The sequence below is a fragment of the Polyodon spathula genome, chromosome 18, assembly GCF_017654505.1.
Source record: "Polyodon spathula isolate WHYD16114869_AA chromosome 18, ASM1765450v1, whole genome shotgun sequence".
Taxonomy (NCBI): domain Eukaryota; kingdom Metazoa; phylum Chordata; class Actinopteri; order Acipenseriformes; family Polyodontidae; genus Polyodon; species Polyodon spathula.
In genome coordinates this window covers 30,290,419-30,318,271 of record NC_054551.1, presented here as the reverse complement: position 1 = coordinate 30,318,271, position 27,853 = coordinate 30,290,419, and the positions used below count along the sequence as shown (strand labels likewise).

The 27,853-nt window shown below is 39.9% G+C and overlaps 1 protein-coding gene across 4 annotated transcripts in view; it reads left to right on the top strand.

Moving 5' to 3' along the window:
• LOC121330892 (CMP-N-acetylneuraminate-beta-1,4-galactoside alpha-2,3-sialyltransferase-like) overlaps positions 1-27,853 on the top strand; it is a 71,310-nt gene that overhangs the window by 32,801 nt on the left and 10,656 nt on the right. For all 4 annotated transcript variants that reach the window (XM_041277814.1, XM_041277812.1, XM_041277815.1 and 1 more), the window contains 4 exons: positions 4,517-4,611; positions 10,844-10,907; positions 15,361-15,456; positions 18,299-18,485. In XM_041277814.1, the coding sequence (XP_041133748.1) occupies positions 4,517-4,611; positions 10,844-10,907; positions 15,361-15,456; positions 18,299-18,485 (442 nt within the window). The remainder of the gene's footprint in view (positions 1-4,516; positions 4,612-10,843; positions 10,908-15,360; positions 15,457-18,298; positions 18,486-27,853) is intronic.

The following is a 27,853-nucleotide window of genomic DNA, read 5'->3' as shown; positions in this document are numbered from 1 at the left end:
GGAGAGCTGGTTTGAAGTTATCCCTCACCCCGCTCTGAAAGTCTTCCTGTATTTCTTCAAGAGTTTCTAGTACTGCGGGAAAGACTCTCGGTTCTGAGGCTTTTAGAGCCTGTTAATGGTCTGCGGAAACAGAAGACTGGAGGGAATGTGACAGGTTTCTGATTAAGTTGGGAATCTGTGATGTTGTGGATTGTTTCTCTCCCTGAAATATTAAGGTCTATGGGTCAAGCACCAGTTAGGTAACTATGTTAAAGTACACAAAATAATTCCAGTAAATCTTATTTAATAAAAGTTGTCATCATTTGTTGATCTCATATTTTCCTATATATAAAAAATTTAAATGTGCGTTATTTTTACATTGCCAAAAAAACCTTTTTGTACTCGCAGTACGTTCTTGCTGTTTTGGCAATAACAACTAACTAACCAAGGGTGCTTTTAAAATCTATATCCAGAGGCCCTTTTACTAATGATGTATACAAAGTTCAAACAAACAAACATTACAGTATCCAAAGCAGTGTGCCCCTTGATCAGAGAGAGAACCCTGTGCTGCAGATTCGATAAGAGGTTGGAGAGACAAAATCAGAATGGAAGCCTACAGTATTCCTGTTCGGAATGCTTCTTTGAAACTTGAGATCAGCAAATCGAACCAATTTTGGACTAATAGTTTTTTTTTTTGTTTTTTTTGGTATTTGTTTTTGTTTTTAAAGCCAATAACCTTCTAAAACAGTTTCATATATTTAATCCATTGATAAAATGAATGGTTTATTGGCAATGTGGCAGCCGTGCTGCAGTGCTGTTTATTTATTTATTTATTTTGTGTGTTCAAATCGTGCTTTGCTTGTCCTAATGGATATCAAATCAGTGAAATTTGGTCAATGAAGAAGGGGAGCACAGGTCCTCAATAAGTCAAAATTTAAGAGCATGTACATTTTATAGTAAAATCCCTTTTCCAGAAGCGGTTTGCCAAAAACATAAAATAATGGTTCTCACCTGTGATTCAAAAACAAATAAATACAGTATACAGATACACATTCCATGCTAAATTACCGATAATACTCAACGGGTGTTAGCTAAAGAAATGTTTAATTGAAGCCATGTACTGTAACAGATGTGCATTCATCAGGGTACACACACACAGAATAAACATAGTGAGACTGAGGCAAAATAAAAATAAAAAAAAACCCAAGTGACCCCAAGTACCCCCTCTTCCATCAGTCTGGTGTGGACAGTGTGGGACAGGTTGTTGTCATTTTGACTTTAAACAAGCAAGCAGTAATTGCAGTCAGCCTGTGTTGAAGGAACAACATGGGTTGCAACATCATTCAGCTTGCTTTCTTTTGCTGGAACACAAAGCCTGGTGGTGATTAAAGAAATGCCTAATCTTAATGTAATGAAATGGAAACACATGCATATTTGCTTTGTCTGTATTAGTTGGTTTTCGCAGATTGATTGTAGTCCCATGTTTTTGAAGTGAAACGGAACGTGTGCCAGGGACCTCAATTGTAACTTTTTAAAATTTATTTTACATTTTTTACATTTTTTTTTTTTTTTGAAAATTATCTAAATTAATGTGTTTAGGTTCTCACTAAAGGGGTTTGTCTGTGCCTCTGATCTCATGCTATACCTTTGCTCCACATCCGGAAGTTTCTAGTGGCCATTTGCTTGTCGAAACAGTCAGTGTGTTGCCAGAATCCATTGTCTTAGAGGAATATTTAAATGTTTACATTTTTGTCCCAGCCTCTTCAATAAATGATCAGTTATTTTATAATCTGTTTCTATAGATTTCTTCCCATATAGAAGTTCAGTCATTGTGTATATGTGAAGTTGCTTTTAACCTGTTAACATTTATTCTTTTGAAACTGGTTGGCATCAACGTCAGCCTTGTGTATGAGGGGAGGAGAAACCAAATCTAAATGAATACTTCTTTATTACTCTCAGTCCATGTGATCCTGTAAGCAAGTGTTTGTGTAGCAGGGCGTGTGTGTGTGTAGCAGGACGTGTGTGTGTAGCAGTTCCAACAAATCATCATTTAGAAAATTCTGGCCACCCCTGAAGAATTGAATGAAATTGTTTGGATTGCAGTTTTAAATCATATGTCTCATTTCAACCCATGCTGACCGGTTACAAAAATATTATCGCCCCCAGTGAGATAGTGTAGAGGAAGGAAGCACAATGGGATTCAGCTGTTTGGCAAGGAGCAGTTTTATGGCAGGCAGAACCTTGTCAAGTTGCATAGAATTCTTGCTGTGGTTATTTATATGTTTGATCTTGCCCCCACTAAGAAAAAAGGTTTTGCCCTTTTAATTATTGGTACTTTGTTTTGGCACACATGCTCTGGTTCTGTGGAGGATGGTTTAGAGGCCTGGCTTACAGCGGTTTGTCAGAGTTTTTCAATGAGTGACGCTGTCTGCTTTTTTAAGCCACTGCGGAAAACTAGAGTGTTGCAATTATTTAATGAACCAAATTGAAATTATTTCAGAAGAAAGTTGTTAGCTACCACTTATCACTCTGACCCCCAGGGTTGGAAGGCGTGCACAATCGGTTCAATGATGGGGATATTATGTCAAGCCCCATTGCAGTGACAAAGCATACAGTCCAGCTTGATCAACATGAAAATCTGTATAATTATAAATATAGAGCATGGTGCCTTCTAATGTACACGTGTGAATGTGTGAGCTGAGTCTAGCTGAGAATGTGAGTGTGATGGGTGATTCACGTTGCATGCTTCAGATCTATGTGTTTAAAACAAATTATGTGACTAATTTGACAGAGAAAATACTTTAGTGCAGAAACTGTCCATGTGTTTTTCAGTGTGTGAGCCCTGCTGCACTAGGGTAGCCTTCTCCACACTTGCTGAAACCTGTGCTGCTGTTCTTCCAGGGGATAAATACCTAAGTGTAGTGTGCCTGTGCAGGCAAACAGCCTAATTGACCTGTAACCTTTTCAGAGAATTTAAAACATGGACAGTGATTGGCAATCTTCAGGCTCCGTTAAACCTCACTGCGTTCCAGTTCGGAGACAGCGAGATTCATCAAAAACCATTCGTCTCGAACCGTTAAACCTTTCAGCACTTGTAATTGGGATCTGTCTATCCTGAGTCTTAGTGAGCTCCACAGTGAGGATGCCATCTAGGGTTGCCAGACTGGACAGAGGGGGCCAAGGAATGAGTTTGAAATGTAGATTTAAAATATGAGTGTTTGCTAGCAGATTTCTGACCTCGCTATCTGCCTTTTTGTTTTGTTTTATTCACATTTTTATGACTTGTTATATGGTAGGGGTTCATTCATTGAGGTGTGGAATTCAGGAAAAGCCTCTCTTAAAAAAGACAACATCATGTTTGATGCAACACTACAGTACAACAACATAACAAACAATGCATCCCTCACTGGTTTGGTTTCAGTAACTATAGTTAGTCAGTGTGTAAAGCAGTTGATTTGTGTCCAGGGAGATGGTTTGATAAAAACAATTGCTCTTTACTGTGACACATGCATCAGAATTTGCAAGCCAGCCGTCGCTATGTCTGAAAGAAATTGCTTCTGTCTCAGATTTAGTGCAGGGCTGTTTCAGCTTTGACCAGGGCAGGATGAGTTCATTTTTTTGATGGAAGCATCTCTTGTATGTGTGCCTCCCAAAGAGTGTTATAGATGTTCTACCCAGGGTTGAGCAAGCTGTTTATTCGCCTCTGACACAGACCAAACTGCAGCAAGAGCAGAGAGGTCACGGCAAGAATGACTGGTAGCCACTTCTCTCTTCAAATTGCTTAAAGGGTTTAAGTGCTAGCAGCCCTAAAGCACGTAATTCCTGGGTGATTCAGGTTCAGGGAATTTGGTCCCTGTCTGTCTGGAGGGGAGTGTGGATTCTGAGGACACTGCCAAGACTGCACTTTGTAAATTAAGACAATCGTCCTGAGTGAGCAGTTCCCAGGGTGACCTTTCGCAGTTCAGGGCAACATAGCACACGGATATAGCAGCAAACAGGTTTTAAATTGTCCATTATCGACATAGGTCTTTCCACTCCTAGATGATAATCTGAATTACAATCCTGTCTCTTCGCACAGCATTATAAGCCTGTTAGAACGTCTGCCTTTGTACATGAAATTACACACTTTGAAAAATTAGAACATTTGAAAAATTGAAGGGATTGTCTTGGCATTCTGTGGAGACTTTCTGCTTTGCCACATGAGAAGAACCCTACAGCAAAGCTTAACAGTTCAAAAGAAGTCTCAAATCTGCAACATCTTGAAAGGAAAGTGCAGATGTGGTGACATCAGTGCTCTGCTGTACCTACCACAGCGTACATACTTCCACACAGTTGATCTCTGCCAGTTGTGTGTTAATGTGTAGGTTTTGTGCAGGTCTCAACATGTGCCTGTACATTCTCTTACCAGTTGGGTACCGGTACCATAAAGCAGAGTCAAAGAGAGTTGACCAGTAGGTAGTGAGAAATATGACAGCTTTGTTTTGGACAAAGTATTGCCATGCAGTAAAGTACCTTTTCTTTTTCTTTTTCTCTCAAGGTTCACTAAACCAGCCCCAATGTTTCTAGATCGGAACTTTAAACGACTGTCAAGAATCGGTCATTATTTGCCTCCGTTTGGGATCAAAACACAAGGTACTGTATATTGTTCTTTTTTTGTTGTGACTATCCTCACTAGTCAGTTCTTCTCTAGAAGGTTTTTAGTTTCTTTTTCATCAACTATTAATTATTATTCCCAATCGCAAGAACTGGATATTAATAAGTAACTTCCTATCCCACTGTCAGGCCTTCGCATTTTTCAACTACTCAAGCAACAGTGCTACCAAGCTGCTGAGCCCAGGTGGAAAAAGCTAAACCTGGCAAGTTTCCATCTGAACTCGTGGCGCATTTGACCAGTAGGGTTTGCTGGAAGTGTGATGAGGACAATTTTTCTCCCCAACCCACAAGAGCACAAAACCAGTGCAGATCTTGCTTGGGCCTCCAGCCAAGGTCAGCAACTGTGCAAGATCAGGATTTGAACCAGAGCTCTCCTGACTCTTCGCTCCTGCTCGGAAGTGCTTTTACTGTATGAGCCATTGGGTACTGCTTATATAGCAGCACCATCAAAGAGTACTTACAGTGTAGAGCACTCAGCCTTAACATACACTCCCAATGGGGAAGTCATAATTCTCAGCCCAGGGGAGAGATTTGAGATTAAATGACGTAGTAAAAAACGAACCGCAGAGAAATGTGGAACTGGATAATGAAAACACAGGTATAACCGGGGAGATCACAGCATTGAATGATCGTTGCCAAAACTTGCATGTGCATTTGCGCCTCGTGCAAGTCATGCAGAGAAGTGAAGGGAAGGCATTGGTTCGTAAATTGACAAATGCCAAGTGCCAACTGACCAATGGCATTTAAGCTAGCGCAAGGAAGAAAAAAAATAGCACACACACACACACACACATTTACATATATTACATTTATTAAAAGTATGCTTAAGTTGTTACTAGTTTTATAACAATAACAGTTTGATTTTGCGTTCACACAAAAAAAGGTGCAGTTTGCATTTCAGTGTAAAGACCTTGATAAATGTGCCCTATAGAATCATGTCTTTTAAATCTCAATTTGTCTTATGAATACTGGAGAGTTTGGCTAGCCTCTTAAAACCTGGGAGAACTGAACAGAAACTGTGTAGGGGTCAACCCTTTTTTTTTCTCTCAGAAGCAGTCTTATCTGACAACATTAATTTTTTCTCGAATGTCCCCCCAGCAGTGTTGCTCTGTGGTAGTGGGAAGGCCCGCCTTATCTTGTGCACAGTTGCTTTTCCAAACTAAATAGCGGGGCAATGGCCTGGCACAATACTCCTTCTTCACCATAGCTGTCAGCACTAGCCTCCCTCCGTCACGCTCTGAGATATGTACGTGTTTCTTAATTACTGCACTCCAGACTGCTGTGCTCTGAAAACCCCAAGGACAAGAGTGTGAGGAGGCAAACCGCACTCGCTGAAGAGCAGAATATGTCTGGATTATTGAATATCTCTGTGCTTTAAAACTTATCAGAGTGATAACACAATTTGTCCAGAAAAATGCCACTATCGAAACAAGATTGTGTTGGATTGCTTTTATATTTCCTGATTTGTAAAAATGACTTTCAAAATGGGTTCACATGTGTATTCTGTGATGCTCTACTGTATTATCCATTTTTGCTTCACAATTATTTCTATCACTGGCCATAGCAATAGTTTAAACATTTGATTATTGATATGGTATAGTATTTGTATTGGTCCAATAACAATTGTTTTGTGGCCATTTATTTATTTATTTTTATGCAGGGGACAATTACATATGCACTTGATATATACTACTTCCACTTTACAACCACCCTGATTTTCACATATTTATTTTGCTTCATGTTTACAAAGCATTCTGTTTTTTTACTCTATTTCTAAATTTCTATTTCTCTCTATTTCTTTTTTAATCTATTTTTTCATACTGAAATATCTAGCTGTTTTATTATTAAATTCCCCAAAAAGTAACATGGAATGAAACTCGGTAGACATTTTTAGCCTTGGATTATTTGATCTGCATTGTATTTAAGAGCAGCAGAGGGTGAGAAATGTCATTCACAGTGACACAAAAAGAAGACGCGAGGTGTGATGCAGTAACAGTTTAGTAAATTCCTTTCCGAGTGGTGCGTGCGTCTGTCCATCGGTCTAGGTCCAGTTTGGTAATCCCTGCCCTTTTTTTGTTTTCATATAGTATCAGTGAGTGAATCATGCTCTTTTTTTATTTATTATCCATAGGTAAACCGTCTCTTTAGATGAATGGTAGGGGGGGCCGACAGCATCAAATGGAACTTGAGTCATCATCGATTTTAAATTCCAGTTTTTGTTAAACTAAACAATTTGAACTGTCAGTCTGTATTCGTTACTGTTTTTTATACTTTAATATAATTATTAGCTGAGGGTTCTCACGTATGTCACTGAACATACTGTATTATCAATGTACTGTAATCTCACTTTGTATAACACAAGTTCCAGTGGACTAGAGCTAGATTCTCAATCGATCAGACAATGGACCAGGGTAGACCACTGGACCAGGACCATTACAGCCAGAGGTTAGTCCAAGCGTCTTTTTAAATTGATGTGTTTCAATTCAAGTCTCACTACACTACCCTCCCGCCTTTATTTTTCTCTACTGCATAACACTGCTTCCCAGAGCACAATGGCACACAGCCTTCCTTCCAGTCCACAGCTGTGCCCATTTGGTCAGTCTTTCTCTTGGTCTACTGGAAGTGAAGGGTAGGGATGAGATTCCAGCCCCTCCGTAAATTCCCCATCTTCTCACATACTGTACCTTGCTGTCAATGAGGTATGAGTAAGCCACTGTGCATCTTTTTCATGATTAGATTAGATTCAAGATTATCCTGTAGAGATTGGCTATGAGCGATGTGACACAGAGGCAGGGAATCTCCTCTCTGATAGCAGTCAGAAAAACCATGAAGCTGTGGTCTGTGTACCTAAACAAACCCGCCTCCTCATGGGGTTTACAAGCCAGCGCTGGTATTATGCAACACTGTACGTGCCAGTGTGGATTTTTTTCAAGACAGCTGCATTAAGTGGGGTCTGTTGAGTAGGGATTAAGGCAAAGTGAAAAAGGTGAAGGGTTCCAAACTAAGCCAACAGCAATGTCAATATTCAAAATCGGGATCTTCTCAGTCCCATCAGGATGCTGTCTACAGTATGTTCTGTACATCCCTTTATATGTTATGTCTTGGCTGTTTTAGAGCATCTGCAGTGTCATGTCAATGTGACCATGTTATACTACACACTAAATCACAAGGGTGCAGGTTGGGTAGAATAGAGGGACATATTTTGTTATGAAAGCAACATAAGGTTAGCATTAGGTACTGTAAAAAGTTGTGGTAAAACCCTTACTCCTTTGTTTGGTAAAGAGATACAGCAAGCTTTAGCCTTCCCTTGTTTGTAATGTGTTTTTAATACAAGAAAGCAGCAATGGCATAAAAAAGAGACTTTTTATTTTATATAACAGTCATTTTACCCATTTAAATGTCTAAGGAAACATCACCCCTTAAGGGATAGATTACATATATAGTTCCATCAAAATATTGTAAGCACATGTTCATGGGACAGCAGTCCAACTGTGTTCTATAAAACCAACAGCTATAGCCGAAAGTGTTGCATCACCTACAATTTTAGGATTGAGACATTATTTATTTATCGGGTCGAGAGCAATGTATAGATATGTAAAGTTAATAGGTAGGCTGGTTTTGAAAGGGAGCTAAGTATCGGTTTGGATGAGAGGTTACTGTAAATAGATCTGAGGGTTGTTTTGTGTCCACCGTTTGTTATGTTGCACTAGACTTCCATCTTCTTCACTGAACTTGAAAGCAATGTACTTTCTTTTAACGAGATTTCTGATGCAAGGTGTTTTATCAGATGTTATGGAAAGAAAAATTCTTGGCAAGTCATTTAAAAAAAAAAAGACCCAAACAGAAAAACAAAACCAGTTTATTTTTAGGCTGGTGTGAGAGATTGCTGCGTGTTGTTGACATCGGAGTTCAGCCTTCCTTTTTCACCATCCTGTGTTCCCTCTGTTTGTCCTCCTGCCCTTTCATTGCCTTTTAGTGACATCTTCTCAGCTGACATTTACTGCCACCAGCACTAGGACCAAAAGGCTATTCCTGTGCAATCTTACTTTTGTGCTAATTGAAAATCTATTGTGAAAGCTAAAGTAAACCAGTCACATTTGACACATACAGATCCATACCAGTTAAAGTAGGCGCCTTTCTTTTAGGTTTTGCAGAAGGTTCCTGGACATTATGCTTCAGTCTCCTGTGACTAAATTCAGTAAAAAAATAATCCCAGACAAATGTCCAGGAATTTTCATGCCTGTCTGTTCTGTGGCTTTGTATTTACAAATGCCTTAATGCATCCCAGTCTGTTTATATATATGTATATATATATATATAAAAATCACCTCACTTTCAGACTTTCTGTGAGGCTTATAGTGATCATTACTGCAGCTGGGTTTGATGCAACAAACCTTTGGAGATTATGCTGTGAGACCCTGCGTCTGTCTAGTGGTGTTGCTTCAGCTGTTAATGGAACTGAATCAAGCGGAGTCCTCAGACACATTTTCTCTGAAATTGTTATTGTCTTTTATTAGTTTTATTTTTCTATAATATTAAGTGGGTGGTTGATGATTTTGCATAAAAGAAGGATTTCTAGATGTTTTATGTGTTGTACTTGATAAACTGTTATGGAATTAAATTGCATCTTTTTATTATGCAACAGTTGCAGGACAGGTTACTGCTGAGTTGATCAAATGTGTGGTCACGATGGCACTATAGAAACCATAAAGTGTGTTTTAAATGGCTTACTCTCTTCTAGTAGATAACCCTACCCGCTAAGCTGCTGAACTGTTGAAGAATTAAAGTTTGTTTGATCCTAAGACTCAAGCCTTTTCTTTTAAATTTTTTTTTTTCTATTCCACAAAAAGGCTTCTTTTTAAAGACCCTAAACAGTAGCCTCTGAAACAGTGTCCTGTGTTTGTTCCACTTGACTTTGATTTCTCCACACTTGAATTAGATTGAACTGAAGTCCTTCTTTACAGACTGCAGTCTGGCCTGATTTTAAAGTAATTGTGCTATGTAGGAGGAGGTGTACTTTCATCTGTTTGTATTTTATCGTCAACTTTTTCTCCCATTTCCAGAGGGACCTTGGCAGCTTGGTTGGTTGGTGGTGGGAGGGGCAATAAGAAACGCATGGTATTTTCAAGACTTGTTTTAATAGGAATGTAACAGCTACAGCTCATTGTAAATTCCAACAGGCTAGTTACTTGGCAGTCATCTTCTGAATGACCATTTTAAAAGCTCTTGGTCTTTTTAAGGCTGCATGAAAGAGTGTTTTTTTTTGTTTTTTTGTTGAAGCTTCATCCCTTTGTTGAAATCCTTTTCTGAACATTGTAGTGAATATTATCAGCCAGGCCAGTGTTCTCAGATCTAAACGGTGAACAATTTACTTTTGTTTGTTTGTTTTTGTTTAATCAAAATATATTAGCTTATTTTTTAGAGTTGTTTCTAATAGATTGTTTATTTTAAATATTTAGTTCCTCTGGGATAACAGCCCGAGGTCTCTCATGAGCCTAATCACTGGTATGGATATAATTTAGGGTTTTCGGTTCATGTCTGAGATTTAACCCTACTAAAAATAACAGTAAGGCCACAGGAAGATCACACAGTCTGCAATAAACAAAACCGAGGACCCTTGCTAAATGTTAAGTAAAATGAATAGAATGTGCACCACTGTAGAGCAACTCAAGTGAGCAGAATAGCAAGGCAGTGACAACTGCATTCTCACAGTCCTACGAAATGTAGTCTTTATCCAGACAATGCGTTTGTTTAAAAATGACATTCCTAACTGAGGGTGTTTTATGGGCTTGTTCCAAAGCATGTAGTGTAACCTCAATGAATTTGTGCATACCAATCATGTTGGGTCTCGCATTCACCAAATGGGCCCTTTTATCAGTTTTGAAATAATGCTATATTATGTATAAAAAATGGAGCTGATGTTTTCACAACCTGTGCCATGCTGAAACCAGATAAACCTTTCTGGTTTTGGGTTCATTAGGGTGCAGGGCTACCTTTCTAGATTACCGTAAATATGTTCTTTCTTGTTCAAGTTGACTGCACTGGAGAACCAAAATGCCTTGACCCTGAAGATGACTGCAGTAAGTTTAGAATGAGCATCAAGATATTGGTTGAGCTGGTGTTAGGACTAGGGATATTGCTGGTGTGTTGAGAATGATGGATATGCTGATCAAAAGTGGATAAACCTTTTTTTTTTTTTTTCTTCCCACAGAAAAAGTAATCGACAGTATTTTGGCACTTACGAAAAATTACGGGCTGTCCTCTGCTCTGGATAGGTAGGTGTGGTTTTGTGTCTGGGAAGGGGTTTTGGAGGGTGGAGAGTTTCCAGAGAGCAAAGTGGGGAGAGAAAAACACTAACTTGGCTTTTCCCTTGGTTGTGCAGCCTATGTGAGGAGCTTGTTTTGTCTCATCTGAACAGCACACGGGGCTCCCTTTTTTAGTCTTTCACTGTTGAGTACAGAGAGCTTGAGCCAGCTGAATCGTGTTAAGATCCCTGTACCCCACTGTCTCCTATACATAGAGAAACAGAGACAGTGATGTTATAAGGTGACTGCTCAAATAAGCACTGTTTGTGTAGCGTTGCAGTAAGCTCTGATGGCACCCGTGTGTGTCTTTGCATCGTCCATTTTCTGTTGAGGCATCGGCATGACATAGAGAGCTCTAGTATTCCACTTCAGGGACTTAGCATCAAAAGATGCCCTTCTGTCTAACATACAGAACCACTTACGGGTCTCATTATCGAATCTAGATTACTAACCAGGGAGCAAGTTGAAGTGTTTATGATAGAAACAGAATTTATTAACCTGGAAATTCCAGAAGCACACTGAGAAAATACCTCTAGACATTTGGCTGTAAATTCATTGCTCCAATCCAACAAGAATTCTTTAGATTTAATGGTAAACCAGTACAATACTTTGTCTAATACCAGTACTTTTATAAGGTGCTGCCACCCAGTCTTGCTTTGCTTCAGAGAGGTGACAAGCTGTTTGTGTGGCTGACTTCTGAGGAAAATCAGGTACTGTTGGTTTCTCCAAAGAGGGAACCTTCCCCTTTTGGGCCAGAGCTCAGATAATGAAGTGAAGTCATTAAATCTACTCTGTGGACATGAAAGATGTGGCACTTTTTCAGAGGAGGAGTGTTAACCCTAGTAAATCCCAATACAAATCTGTAACAATCTCACCTGGTTAAAGCTCCCCTATCCTGGTTTTACCCCTTTATGTTGGGACTGGACATCCCTGTGTACAAGATGTATACCTTAAAATTAATTCTTATGAAATATACATTTCACTCGTCCCTAGGGCTAAGCCAGGTGTTGTTAGAATCCTAGTACCATTCTATTAATGTTTGCAAAGGCTAAGAGCAGTATAGATTGCTGTCTAGTACTGGGCTATCCAATAGCTAGTATTGCGAGAAGTGTTTCATTGTGTTTTTTTGCTATTCAGGTCAGAAAGGATAGAGAGGAAAGCATTTGTTATCAGAGTTAGTAATACCAAATGTTATTTTTATACTTGCTTTTGCAAACTGTTCAGTTTTTAGCCCCTTCTTTTAAAACTATATATTTTTGTTATTTTATATTTTGCTTAAGAATGCTGGAAGGCGTAAGGGATTCCAGAGGCAGAAAATATTTATTTTATATTTAGGCAAATATTTTAGTTTCCCCATATTTAAGTACCCTTTGTTGGTATTAGCCTCAGTAAAGTACTCTCTTAAGTGTTCTTATGTGAACCAATGTATAAGACAGTGGTTCTCAAACTAGAGGCTGCAATCTTAAATGGAGTCGCCAGTGCCTTTCAATGGGGTTGGAATTAAAAAAATTAAATATTTTAGTTTTAAGAAACAGGTACGTTCATTTATTATTATTGGCACTTTTTTACTCCAAATGAGTCCTCATTTTCTCTTCCTGTCTTGTATGAACGTTCTGAACTGGTTACCTAGCAACCAACTTTGGCTTATTAGCCATTTGGACTCACTGCGTGATACACAGGCAAGCGCTTGTTGCTAAAATAAAAATGCCACCCATTCTGAAACGAGTTCTCGACGAAGCTGTTCATGTTGTCAACTTTATCAAGTCTCATCCAACAAATGCCTGTCTGTTTGGAGTTTTGTGTGATGAGGTGGGAGCAGAGCACTGTCAGCTACTTTACCACACAGGTTTACTGGCTGCCGCGGGGCAAGGTGCTCAATCGTTTGTTTCAGCTCGGAGAGGAAGTGAGAATATTTCTTTCTGACAACAATTCTCCGCTGGCCGAAAAGCTTGTAGATGCTAAATGGCCTGCTTTGCTAACTTACCTGGCAGATATTTTCGATCGCTTAGATATCCTTAACATGTCACTCCCAAGGATGAGATGCATCTGTCCTTACTCCCATTGACAACATCGAAAGCTGGATCAAGAAGCTGGCCTGGTATGATGTAAATCGTGCCAGTCTGGAAGCACTTTATTTATTAGTTCACTTTTTTGATGAGAGCACCTTTTCAAAGAGTGACTTACAATCCATTATCACCAGCCACCTGGAAAGCCTTCAGCTACAGTTTCAACTTCCATGAAAAGGTTCAGAAAGCAGAAGGATGGATTAGAAACCCCTTTATTACTGAAGCGACTGCAAGTGCTAATTTGCCAGCATAAGAAACGCTGAAGGACCTTTCTCGTGACGGGACACTGAATTTCAGATTTTCTCAGCAACCTCTTGCTATCTTTTGGACTTCTGTGCGACAAGAATCTCCAGGGCTACTATTTACAGCGCTGAAAGTGCTCGTGTCTTTCTCATCTACCTACCTTTGTAAATCAGGTTTTCTGCACTCACTTTACTAAAAAAACAAGTACAGGACCCGCCCAACTGTTATATATGACTTTCGTCTTTACCTCAGCCACACAGAGCCCCGTTTTCAAGCATTTGTGTTCATCCGTGCAAGCTCACCCCTCCCATTAAGTAATGTCATTTTTTAAAAATGTATTATTTTTTATACTGTTGGCTATGAAAATATGCAATGGCTATATTTTAGTTTTGTTGATACTGCCTTGTAATGCATGTTTTACTTATTAATACTAACTATTCTGCAGTAATACTGGGCAGTGGGGTAGCAAGGTAATTTGTATTTATAGAATGAATTCGCAGTGACATGAATTTTGAGAATCGCTGTGTGGCAGGCTGGCGAGTGGATAGAGGCCCAGAGACAGACTGCAGTTCAAAAAAATAATACTTTTATTACAAATAAACACAAAATAAAAGGGCACAAGGGCGAAAACAAAGATATTTAAACACAAATAACAAAACACAAAGCAAAACTTACAAAAATAAAGGTTTCCAGGCTGGGCGATGCCTTCACTGGATCAAAACAAAAACCCCACAAAAACAGCAAGCACAAACACCAGCTTGCTTGCTCAGCTCCCTCCTCTAATGGGAAGCTGAGGCCTCCTTTTATGTCAGGTGGCTGAGTGCTGATTGATCGTTAATTACTCCAATCAACCCCAGCCACCTGAACACAATAAACCCAGGCAGGTAGGGGAATTTAACTCCATCCCTGCCAATCTATATAGGGCAGAGCTCTACTCTGCCACACGCTGGTATAAGGTAATAATATTCTGCTGTCTACATTCCTCAACCCAAGTTTATGAGCAAATATATTAAGGTAATATTTTGTCTTATTTATTTTTCTGTTCTCTAACAAATATCTGTCTCAATTCCTTATTTTTTAAAGAAAGAAAGAACACACAAAGTAAATTTTCCTGTGAACTAACAACCAATTACACAGACGTTCTTTTTAGTGTTTCCAGTCTCAGTGCCTTAGTCTCTGACTTTGGGGTAATTTTTCTGGTAACACTTGACCCTTCTTGGGTTAGTAATACACTAGCTTACATCCCGTGCTTGTAGAAGGCAGTCAGACCTACTGCTCCCAATCCATTTGAATCGTCTCCATGCTGACATGCATTTTCTAAATTTGCCAGAAGATTAATGTGGGAATATTTTTGCTAAATATGCTTTTCTGTAAACATACAGCCTTAACCTTTTGATCACACTTAGACATTCTGTCTTCCTCCGACTGCTGAGTGGGGGAATGAATGTTCACGGGGGAGGATTAGGGTCAAAGTCAAGGGTATACGCAGATCAAGGCTGGAATGACCTTCTGGAGAAAGAGCATTAAAAAAAGAGAAGGGTCCAAACCTCCCCCAAGTCTGTTCTGGAGACCAGATTGGAAAAGTGCAGTGGTGCCTGTGAAGTAATTCACTATGCATTCATAATCCATGCAAGGCTTGGGTCAGGGACTGACCGCTTGACTGACGTCTTTCATCTCAAAGACACCAAGTTCAAATCTAACTCCAAAAATCAAATCTAACTAGCAAAAAGCCTGTACCTGCAAGTCTGAAAAGGACGCTATTGTCTACCAGTTTCTTTTAGATTCACAGTTTTCCTTACACACTACTGAATACCTAAACATTTCACCCTTTTGATGTAGCGTCTTTCAGATGTATGGGTAAAATAAAAGAATATAATGTTCTTTAATCAACATTAATAGTTGAAAGGCTACTTTTTTATTCTTTCACCCTTTTTATCCCTGGGACAACTGTTTGTCCGTGCTGGAATAATGCAATCTGCTGCAACTGGGTTGCCAGTACTGTGTGTGTAATGAGATTCCTCCTCCCTCTCTACACTGAGAGGCCCTTAAGTCCTGTCGCACTGTTAATGAGGTACCCACTAGAATTGAATGAATTCTCTCCTTTTCTTTCCAAGTCTGAGCTGTAAGAGATGCATCATTGTTGGGAATGGAGGGATCCTCGCCAACAAGTCTTTGGGGTCTCGGATCGACGACTATGACGTTGTTGTGCGGTGAGTATGCAGGAGGGTATAATAAAACTGCATGTTTCCAATAAAGGTTGAAAAGAAAACTAGCGAAAACATGCTAGCATGACAAAGTACAATTCTCCAATTGGAAAAGCTATAAAATAAGGATCCGATTTGCAAAACGTTCATACTTGCGGTTTGTTGATAATCCAATTTCTTTGTTAAACACAAGGGTTTTATTTGATATTCTGAGAACCCATAATTGGATTTGCATTTGGTTGATTTGATGCAGTGTTGACAGAACAAATAGGTAAGCGGATGGAGGTGGTATCCAGGTTTGGACAGACGGACGGACGGACAGGTGTGTATGTTTGTAGTTTTGCGCAGTGCTAATCAAAAGCACATGCCTCTTTGTGTGAGCATGGAGAGGGGGCAGCAGCTCCAGCCTCCTGGGGCATGTGAAGCTCCATTCCTCTGGAGGCCAGCCTTTCAAGTGCTGTCTCTCTGAGCCTTAGATCTCGGTGTCTGTCTGCCTGACTTGGGACTGGGAGCATCACAGTGCCCCCCCCCCCCGCCCCCCGACAATTGGAACTTATAAACTCACACATCCAAAAGGGATCCACTTGCGTGCGTGCACACACACACACACACACACACACACACACACACACACGTCAGTATCTAGGGTGGGGGTGGGTGGGGGTTTGTGGGGGTGGGTGGGCGGGCGGGGTGATGCCGGCCGATTGCATTGCAAAATGGCTTAATCATTAACAGCAGGGTAAATATTAGAATATTACTGCCTTGCTGGTCATCTTTTTTACTCCTATCATTCTTGGTCTCCCTACTAAGCTTAGATTTTTATTCAATTATTCTGTTTGGAAACCGTTTGAGGAAAGAGTTTAATCCAGAAACAGTACCTGCTTTTGATGAAATACTGTTCTAAAATCAGACAGGAGGAAGACAGATGCTGGGTGGTGCACAACTGAAATGAGAACACATTGAAAAGACTGGTGGAAACATGCAATATGGTCATTCTTCATGTTTAGCTGAGTGAATAAACAGATTTAGTCTACATGTAAAGTGTAATTTCGTGAGAGACCTGGAAATGGATCTGACATGGACAGCCTTTCTGTATAATAAGTAATGCTATGTTTTTTGTTTGTTTGTTTTGTTTTTTATATATGTAGTATAGTTAGCCTATATATAATGTAGATTTATGTTTGTGAATAATAATGCTATTTATTTATCTAGTGTTGTTACAGTTAATAAATCGTGTTAGCAATTAAGAAAATGTCAAGTCTTTTTGCTGTCAGTGTTCAAGCATCACCAATAACCCCACTTCCCACAGCCTCTAGCCAAATAGCAATAGTGTTACAGAAAGAAGAGGTGCCCTTGGAAATTGCTGTGCGTCTCAAGCCAGGGATTGACACTCAGAAATTGATATGTTGGGAGGAATAGACTGGTAGCACCTGCTCTGCAGTGTTAGGAACATGTGCTGTCAGCACCCAGCCAGCCCCGGGTCAATGCAGCTGGGTCTGTTTGTGAGCCAATAACATGGAAATTGAGAAGGATTAACAAGGTGACGAGGGGGAGCGAGAGATCAAAGCAGAGAGGGAGATAGCCAGGCCAACAAGGAGATGGTAGAAATAAAGGGAGATACAATAGCAAGCGACTTTGAAGAGGAATGTTTTTTTTTTTTTCTTTATTGGTGTACCTCCTGTAACTAGAAGTTCTTAAGCCACTTGCTGTTTTGTTTTTAAATAAAGAATACATTCTGAAAATTGGAATAAATTATTTGTATATTCTATTTTACAATTAAATATACAATGATAACTGAATATAATGATCACCAAACTTTTTTTTTCTTCTTTTGTGTTTGTTACCTTGGTTTTCTGCCCTATTTGGAATGCCCAATTGTTATTTTTATCCTGATTTCACTTGCTGCAACCCATTGGCGACGGGAAATGGAGGCTTGAACACGAAACATGCTCCTGCCAAGCCCGTTATTTTCTGCACTGCATATCCACAGCGAGGCTACCAGACATATAGTGCTGGTCGCGGTCGGCAGTGACATAGCCTGGATTCAAATCTGCGCTCTCCCGGCTATAGAGTGCATCCAGCATTCCACATGGAGTGCCTTTACTGGATGCGCCACTCGGATACCGTACTTATTGTTTGAGAACTTGGAAGACAAGCAATGGAGCAAGAGCCCTCAAGGCTAAATATTGACACCATGAGCTATTTGTCATCAAAATCAGACTGGCAGAACAATGCTCACTGACTAGATCTACAGTAGTGCCCACAAGGATTTGCTTTCTTCCAGTGCAGCATTGTGCGCTGCTGGGGCCATTTCTTTTATTGTTTAACCTATCATTTTTCCCACTTCAGAAACAGCAGCACTAACTTTTACAAAAACAATACATGTTTATAGTTGCTCAACAGCTATGGGATGTAGGAAATGGTCCTGCCTGGCTGCAAAAATCTTAATTGAAAAATGGCTCTTCAGCATTTGAATCTGCTTTCGTGTTGTTCTTGCGGTTGGATTCACAGGTTGCCAAAAGCGATTGGCTACGTCACAGCACAGCGTGCAGAAATTACAGTACAGCATTTCTCTTTTTGTTTATTGCATCTATGGAATCGTCTTTCTAATTCTAATATTAAGTGTGTACACCCACATTATGAAAGCCTGTTTTTAAATGCTGCTCTACTAATATTGGTTCCTGTAAAACAATTTCAACTTCTAAATACGATCATTAATCGGTACAAAGATTTTGGAGATTTGAATCTTGTCAAAATGTAGTTTTTTTTTATGTGATGTGGTGTTATGGTAAGAGCCTTCACTGTCCAGGTCATACTTTTATAGTTGATAATGATGCCCTCTTTACAGGTTGAATGAGGCTCCAGTGAAAGGATTTGTGAAAGACGTGGGTTCGAAAACAACAGTAAGGATCACGTACCCCGAAGGAGCCATCCAGAATCCCGATCGCTATGAGAAGGACTCCCTCTTTGTCTTCTCTGCATTCAAACCCCTGGACTTCAAATGGCTCAAGCAGATTGCATCCAAGGAGAAGCTGGTGAGGGCTGGGGCATTTGGTGGCTTTGCATGGGTTGCCTGAGACACACACACACACCCACACACACACTGATGAGCTGACATGGCACTTTATTAGTATTACTTAAATGCTGTAAGCTTTTCTTCAGGATATTGCTCACTGAAACTAAAACATAAAATGTTCCATTGGACGAAAGAGCAGTTTTTACAACTTTTAAATAATAACCTGTGTGGAGAAGTAAATAGGTGTGCATTTATACTTTCATGTGATCTCAGCAAGCCACCATAGTTTTCAATGGTTTTTGCAGTGGTTATGTATTAATTGATACTATATTAATGCAGTGTAGTGCAGGCATGCTCATCTCCACAGATTGCTTGCTCCCATGGGGGTGAAGCTCAGCTCTGCAGCACCCAGTGGCTTAAGCACGGCTTGGGATTACCTGCCTACAGCGGCTATCTCTAAATAACTGCTTTGAATCTGCTTGAGTTCTGATGAATCGCTCCAACACCGCCACCTTTTCCTCTTCCAAGTTTAAATTGTGCTGCTGTCCTTTTTTGTGTCTGACAAATAATAAAATGTGTCCGTCAAGGTGGCTGAATTAATTCCTAAATTGGCTGGTTTGTTTGACTGACTGACCGCGTTTATCTGCCTTCAAAAAGCTGAAGTAAAAGTAGGAAAAATAATGAGGCACTTCTTTGGCTTTTACTGTCATTTAAAAAGCTTCGTTACCCATAGAGTCTAGAGCCCAAGTCCAGATTTTTCTTTTAATTCATTGTAAAAGCAGAGATAGATGTCTAATTTTATTTTCATTTTAGTGAAACACCTTTCAAGTTGCATTTTCTTTCGTTCTTAGCTCTTAAAAATACATAAATGTCCGTGATATTCTACACACTTACCTCATGACAGTTTTAAATTCTTCTGTTAACCACTATGTATACAGGTTGCCAACAGTCCTTGCCCCAGAATGGTGTCCTCTGCCCACCCTCCTGTTTGGAATCCACTCAGTTGCCAGGGTGAGACTCTTGTCTGGATGTAGCTTCATAGACATGTGCTCAGCATAATAAATAATGATACGAGAGCATCAAATTAGAATCCACCGGAAAGCCTTTTCTCTTAAACCTTGTTAAAGCAGAAGGAATCCTGTTCACGAGAACTGTGGCTGAACTGGGATGTCCCATCTAGATATTTTGACTTTGTTTAATCTCCCATTTTCATTGCAGCCTTATCCACTGTTTAGGAGAGAGCCCTGCTCCTTCTAGACAGCAATGCAATTAGTCTTCATAATTGGCCAAGTTCAGAGAATCCCCTACCCCCGAAAAGGTGCTTTTGAAACTCCATGGGTAGAACAGTTTCGTGAAACCAAAAACTGTTTGTAATACAGTCAAGGAAAACATGCATTGTGACTACGTGAACTTCACAGGTTTTGATGGTATTTCCCTATAAAAATTCACCATGCAGCATGATTCAGCTATGTTTCTATATATAGAATACATTGTCAATACCTTTTGTGTATTTTGTATAACTGAAATCTGAGCCACAATTATGCTAGTGTGCACAAGATAAACATGGTATACCAAACCCTGTGGTTTGACTGTGATGGATTTGATGGGGCTGGTTATTTCAATCTGCCTACAGTCCTATAAAGCATCTGGTATGCATAGAAGGCACCCCTTAGTGAATTTGGACCAACATTTTCCATGAGACGAATAGTGCTTTGTGTCTGGGCTTAATGTATGTGTGCCACATTCCCTTTGAAATCTGGTTTCCACTAGCCAAAATGTGCAAGATTCATTGGGTCCAACCCACACAGCTAATCGTGAGATGTCCCTACACTGGGTTAACAGATTGTGCTTTTATCTCCGATGAAGAAAACAAGCAAGCCAATAAAAATTCCTAGTCACTGGAAGACTAGTTTGCCATTATTCTGCTACTCTGATTTGGATAACAAATTGTCAAAATAGTGTAAATGCACGTGGTCATGGCTCTTTGTGAAAGTTGCTGTCTGAGACTTTACCAAATAGATATTGAATATCACAACCCATGCTGTATATTCCAGTGTATTCGTGCTTGGATTGAGAAAAAGCTTTTGCATTTTAGCAGCGCACAGTAGACAGTTGTGTTTTAAGAGACGTGTCGGTCGTTTGCTTGGAAAAATAAAGGGAATTGACAATAGCTCATAATAAAATGCTAATTGTTTTTATTGTATTAAAAAAAAATGTTAAACAAATGGTCTATTCAGGAAAGGCATGTGTGACTGTAGACAATCTCCTTTAGAAAACAACATCTTTGGACTGTTTAGTCTAACAATACCCCTCCCTTCTCTCCTTTCAGCAACCGAGAGTATCAAAAACTATGAACTGTAGCATGTGGGGGCTTTGAAGTATCTGATTCATAAGTATCCTTTGTAACACATTTACATTTGCAGACAGAAAGAATGCAGGGCTTGTCAGCGTTTTTAGGCTTTTTTGGGGGGGGCTTGTCACCCCCCCACCGTTTTTATGGGCAGGGGGTGGGGTGGGGGTGGGATGGGACGGGCAACTCTGACTCTCAGTATCTTCCTGGTAGATTGTGTCTGAAAACCCACCCTCCGGGCCAAACTTTACGCAACACTTATTTAAGAGGAGTGGCCTGAGGCCCTTGAGCCTAGCTCTTGTACTTTGTGTGACCGGAAATGACAGCCTGATTCGTCTGGTACTGGGTGACATAGCAGTCTAAAGCCCTGTCATCCCACAATTGAATTCCTCTCAAAAGAAACAAGCTTTTTTTTTGCTTTTTTTTTTGCTTTAGTCAAAATAAATTTGGACAGAACATATGATGATTTCAAGACTATAGATGACATTTTGACACGTACAGATATTTTAATATGTACAAATGTGACCTATTCATACATGAAAACTGTTGTGTGGAAGTGCTCTGTGTGTCAGACATAAAACTGAAGTGTATCCCCTCTGAGCTGAACCTGTTGACTCTCCTAACAATCTCATAGCTTCTAAAACTCATCAGTTTGGCATCTAAAGGACTTTCACTGATGGATTCATTTGTATAAGGTTTTCTTCAGTCATACCATTAATTGCAGTAACCCTGTTGAGGAAGAAATCTGGAGTTGCACTGGAGAGCTGAGACATCTACATATACCGCCATTACCCTTCTGTAGATATGAAATGTACTCCTAAAATATAAAAATCAGAAGCACCATTTCCTTAAACCGGTGTGTCTCTATTTCTCCTAGAAACGATCACTCTGGGGAATTTTCATTCAGCTTGACATTTACTTGAAGCTTTGTAGTCTTGAGCTGAAAGGTCAGGGGCAGAGCCCAGTCTGTGAGCAGCCAGGAATCTCAGCCAAAACTCTTCCTGTACTTCCACTCACAGAGCAAGAGAATGAGATGCAGACAAAAACATGTCACCTATTGATGTAGATAGTATATGATTAATAAGTGCCCCAAGCAACAACATAATTCGTGTTGGGTTGACCAAGTGTGCTTGAAACTGATCTGACTGGGAGAGTTCTAAGAGTCTAAGTTTGGGGGGGGGGGAGCTTTTTGGTACCTGAGGGATAATGACATCTGAACTTGGAATCTAACGAGATGCTGTGTAAGGTTTATAGTACAGTGTAGATGCTGTTAACCAATGACAAACCGCTGCTGATGTTGGTGAGTCTGTAGCTTAAACTTGCTGTGTGCCGCTGTCTGGCCTCATTGATATTCCTTTAAGCACTCAGTTGTTTTTCTAGCACCCAAAATTGCTTGACGGCACGTTAGAGCAGATGAGGTCACTGAGCAGAAAAAAAGAAAAACAGAACTACTATATACATGATGTTAAACAACCCTGAGAAGGGTGAAGAGTTCCTTGCAGTCTGTTGTTACGGTCTTTGGATAATAAGAAAAGCTGTCCCATATTCACAGTTACAGACCCTTTCGGTTTTCAAGCCACAGTACTTGGGTCTGAGTCATGTAACCCCCTATTCACACTGGGTACACATACCAAGTGTAGTCTGCGCTTTTCAGGGGAAACGTCCTCAGAGTGTTTCTCTTCTACACTGGATGTGTGCTGGGTACACTTCTATCTTTTCAAGAACACTTCCCTTTCACATTACACATCTGCAGTAGTATGGAGAACACAAGAAAATCGCATGATCTCCTTGAAGTGAATGCTGGGAAGTTATACAGCCATGGAGAAAAGTATGGAGAAAGCCCTGACCTTGTGTGCTGCACTTCCATGGTGTTTTGTAATATCATGTTGGTCATAATAAGGTCATTTTGATTTAATTTCTGGTGACTCCCAACTCCTTCTCAATATGTCCCTGGTTGTAATGTAGGAAAAGCCTATTTTTTTTAAATTTTGCTCTGCATTGTTCAGCAGTGCAGTTAAAGCCCTGTTCTTTCAGACGACTGGAAAACTCTTTGAACACTTTTTGTTTTTATGGTCATTGTCAAGCAGCATTTGTATAGGAGTATCTGCCCAAATTTCAAGAAGAGCTTCGATCTCTTCAGAACTCCACAACATCCCCCTGTAGACTCTTGTGCGGGACCGATTTATACAACCCACTTCCGACCTGGACCCGCTACTACAGGACCCGACCTGAACCAACAATCTGCGCCAACACTGCCTTACCTGCGACCCAACCTGCTTTAATAAGATCTGCAACCTGACTCCAACCCATTCACACACATGTCTCTACCATTCTCCACAGGTTGAGTTTATACAGTAGGCTGTATAGCGTAGTTGCTTTCTCTAGTGTTCTGCATATATTTTATTCTAATTTATTATTTGCTTACTTAGACCTTTTTATTTGTTTTCAGCTCTTAAACAGTTGCAGATTTCAAGTTATCTATAACATTTTATAAGTAACTTGAACTCTGTAACTGTTTAAGATCTGAAAATAATTAAAAGGTCTAATTAAACAAATTATCAGTTCAATTAAGGGTCTATTTAAGTAACTGAGAGCTCAGCTAGAATGAAAACCAGCAGCCACAGTGGGGTCCCCAGGTCGAGGATTGATTTGATTTAGACAATCAAAAACTTATTATGTTGTGAGCTCAGTATTGGGATTTTTAAACCCACCAGCAAATTCAATATAGAATTTGGTTCTAGAGATCTCCATATATAAAATAAACTGCAGACCGCTTAAAGCAGTACTGGTAAATCAGACATGCGTTTCCATTTTTTGGCCCATCATCCATTTTGTCACACAGGTCGTTTTCTAAAAAAGGCTGTTTTTTAAAAGACATGCCCTCATGCCCTGACATGAAGCCACAAAGCTCAAAAGCTGACGATGATCACATGACACGGATCTTGATTAACTAACTGCCACGTGTGTACATGTACATGCTCGGTACTGAGGGGCAGCAGTGCTTTGATCCTTCATCCTCGCAGGAGAAGGGTGTGGTTTATCCAATGGGAATCCTCACAGGCACTCACGTACCATAGCAGACCTGAAATCCTGCAAACTGTGTCTAATCAGGTCTCTGGTCTCCTGGAACAACACTCTTAACAACAGGGTCTGACAGCCTTGTTTGGGAGGAGAGTTACAAGGGAAAAACAGTCAAGGGAAGCTTCTGGGTACCGGCCACAAATTGTACTGTGACAATAATCCCTTTGAATGACTTAGGATGATGTAATACAGTACACCCTCGCTATAACAAACCTGTTGGGATCCAAGCCTTTTGTTTGTTATATTGAGGGGTTTGTTACAGTGAAAGGGCAATCAAAATGAACGATACACTGTTGGAGTAAGTTAATGAGATGACTGTGAATAAAAGTAGGATTACGTGTACTTGTTCATCTCATGTATGCGGTATTCTGCCTTTGCTTTATCCTATTCGTTAAAGAATTGAAACAGTACAAAAAGCAGAAATCACGATTTTTGAAGGTGAACTTTTATTCAAAGTCAACCTGACATGAATCGTTTCAAAGTGCACCAAATCTTAATCCAACATGCAAGAATCCCAAACTGAGTTTTTATTCCAAATCAACCCGACAGGAAAAGTTCATCAGATCCTCAAGTTGACCGTGACCGAGAGTTCCTAGGGGGTGGCGCGCAATTGCCTGAACGCTGCCCGTGTAGGGAGGGCTTAGGTCGGCAGGGGAATCCACGGCTCGCCGCGCATCAGCGACCCCTGTGGCTGATATGGTACTGTGTTTCTGCAGTGGAGCCACCAGATCTGTGTTGTCCTCTGGCGCTATAGGCCTAGTGGCCTCGCTGTGGATCAGCAGTGCGAAAAATGACAGATTGGCAGGAGCACATTTCGGAGGATGCATGCCCCAGCCTCTGTTCCCTGAGTCGGCAGGGGGGTTGCGAGCGGTGAGCCGAGGATACAGGTAATAATTGGGCACACTAAATTTAAAAAAAAAAGGCATAACAGAAATAAATATATGCAAATATATGATTTGCATTTTTATTATGAAATAAGATCCTATCACTCACTTGACTGTGGATCAAACCAGTTTTAATATTTATGACATTCCAGTGAGGGGTGTGCTGGTACTCGTATTTTCCCAGTAATTAAGATCTACCTTTACAACTGAGAACCACTCCTTGCCGCTTAACTACTGCATTGAGGCCATAAACTGACAAAGAAAATATGTAGCAAAAAAAATTGTTATCAAGACTAAAAGTTAGGAGAAATAATCACTTATAAAATATACTTATATAATAACATTGCCAGATTGGTATTGATTGATACTTAATACTTGTGTAAACAAAAGTAATCTGAGGGACCGTATTGCTTTGAGTTGAGTAATGAACACGTTTTATTCCGTTGTAATATATATCTAACGGCAACAAATTTTTAAAGGTAAAATACAAGTTTTGGCACACCCCTGTGATATACGACATGGAGGCAGGATTAATTTAGTGCGAGACAGAGACAGCACCGATTACAGACAGATTCATGCCTACATAATAAATAACTCATGTCCTCCTTCTATTTGACCAGTTTTGATTTCAGCTCCGTACGCTGAGGTCCATCCAGCTATGTGTGGCATTCCCAGAGTAAACCCATTCTGTTTATGCAGGGGCCAGGCTGGTGCTGTACAGTGTCCAACACATATACAGAAGATTCCCTACTGGGTGAGCTGCCCTGCCATTAGTGGTGCATACTCTTGGTATGCCAGCTTAATTATTTGCAGCTAACAGCAATGGCAGACAGAATGTACAGTGTTGGAACCTGGAGTTTTTCAGCCTCTGTGCGAAAGTTCTGTACAGTACAAACTCAGTAAAATCTACAGAGTTAGCTTGAAAGTGTTTGCTCTAGTTTTATTGGCATGCATTAAAAAGGAGGGAGTTCCATATTCTAAGTGTTAGTTGCTTTTAGCCCAGTTTTGTGTTTTTACACACACGTTTTGTAAAGTCATTCCCTGTAAAACACCATTAAGTAAGTTGCAAATTATGTCTTCTTGGCCATAAAAATCCTTTCTGTTTGTGTCTCTGCTGGATCATTGTTCTTTCAGTGAGCAAGTTTGGGGTCACTATTGCACAGAGCTGTCGTCTCTGCCTTTGTTTCAGGTCAAGTCACATGAATCTGAAAACGCTATTGCTGTTGGGGTCATCTGGGTCATTTGAAATGCTGCCAATGCGATCCAAAGCCAATTCAAACCTGTGTTATGAAGCATTAAGACCTTCTGTTTTAGACAGAGCCTCCGAAATGTAGGTGGGAAAGTATATGTATGTGTGTGTGTGTGTGTGTGTGTATATATATATATATATATATATATATATATATATATATATATATATATATATATATATATAATTGGTCTCATTTTTTGGAAAGTCGGTACAGTCCTATTAATACTACTGAGGGGGGTTCATACCTTGATACACGTAACTTCACTTCTGTATGTGTGCTTTTAGCCACTTTTCAAGATGACATGTCCTTGGACCAGGGGCTTCTAATAGAAGTTACCTATTTAATAAACAGGCTGTCAAATAACACTTGTGTCCCTATTGTCAACCAAACATGTTTTTTTTTTTTACATTTGAACTCAGGGTCTCTGTCTAAAAGCCCCTGCTTCTAATGTTTTGGTAATCATTATCTTATTAGAAATAACCAGATTGCTTTATTGTAAACCCAGGTTTCATTAAGCCTCTTTCATTGTATAACTTATTTATTTATATTTCTCAACTTGACGTGACTTTTGAAAGTGTGCTGGTGGCTTCAGGCTTTAGAGGAACAGAGATCAAGATTAATTTTCATTGGTTCTCCCGTCTTTGAAAACTGCCTTTCATGTATTTCCAGAAACCTTTTAAGCAAAACAAAATACAAATGAGGTTTAGACTAAAACCAATTGGTGCCTGTCTATTGTTTTTTAACAACAGTAAAAATCAAAGGAAAGCTTTTTCCGAGTCCATTGGGGGAGTATAGATAATTTGGGTTAATTTATTATTTCATGAGGTTTTTATTCGCATTGTGTTAAATGTTTTTAAGAATATCCATGAGACGCCTTCAGATTCCTTCATATGAAGACATTGATAAACTGATCATTAAGAAAGAGCGACTACTATCAAAACCTAAATTAATTGTGGATTTCTGTCTTGCTACGTTTTTAGGTGTTTTTCTTCCTTTTGAGCTAATTTCATTTTAGAGTAAATAGCTCTGAGAATCTAGCCTTAGGATCTAAACGGTTGTCAGATTTTACTGGTTTTCTTTTAGTATTTTTATGTTGTATTATGATGGACAAAGACATTTCTTTCTGTAATTTAGCCAGCAGTTGCTGCTCTGTATTCTGTTAAAAACCCTAATCCAGGAGCCTACAACAGTCGGCCGGTTACAAATCCTGCACTCTAGTGTTTCCGAACAGTTTCCCATAAATATTTCACGGAAAGATGGGAGCAAATCAATCGGAACACCCCAAAGAGCTTTAATAGCCCCTATCTGAGCTTTGGAACAATATTACTGCCAGCGGTTTTTCATCCCCACCCCTCTCCACGGCCAGGCAGTTAGGGCCTCTATGATACAGGCTCTTGATCCCAATTACTGCAGTCACTGTGTTTTCAAAAGGAAATTAAACAAGTTGCAGTATATTCCAGCCCTTTGTTCTATTTTTTTTTTTTTTGGGGGGGGGCAGCTCCAGATGTTCTTACAGCGCTGAACATGCCCTTACTTGGATGATCTATAGTACCATCAGTGGGTGTCTTATTATTTTTAATGATTGCTCAGCAGGAGTTCAGTGAGGTAGCTGTGGAGGCGAGTGATTGGGATTGCTTCTTGCGGGATGATCTGCCATTAGTTTCAAAAAGCTGTTCTGGAAAGCTTAAGACCCAAAGCTTGTTTCCGGTTAGAGAATTCCCATTGTTAATGTCCCAAACTCTTCTCTTTTTTGTGTTCTTTTGTTTAGGTTTGACTTTTAAATAAATGCATTCATTCCATCTAGTGGGATTCCCGGTTT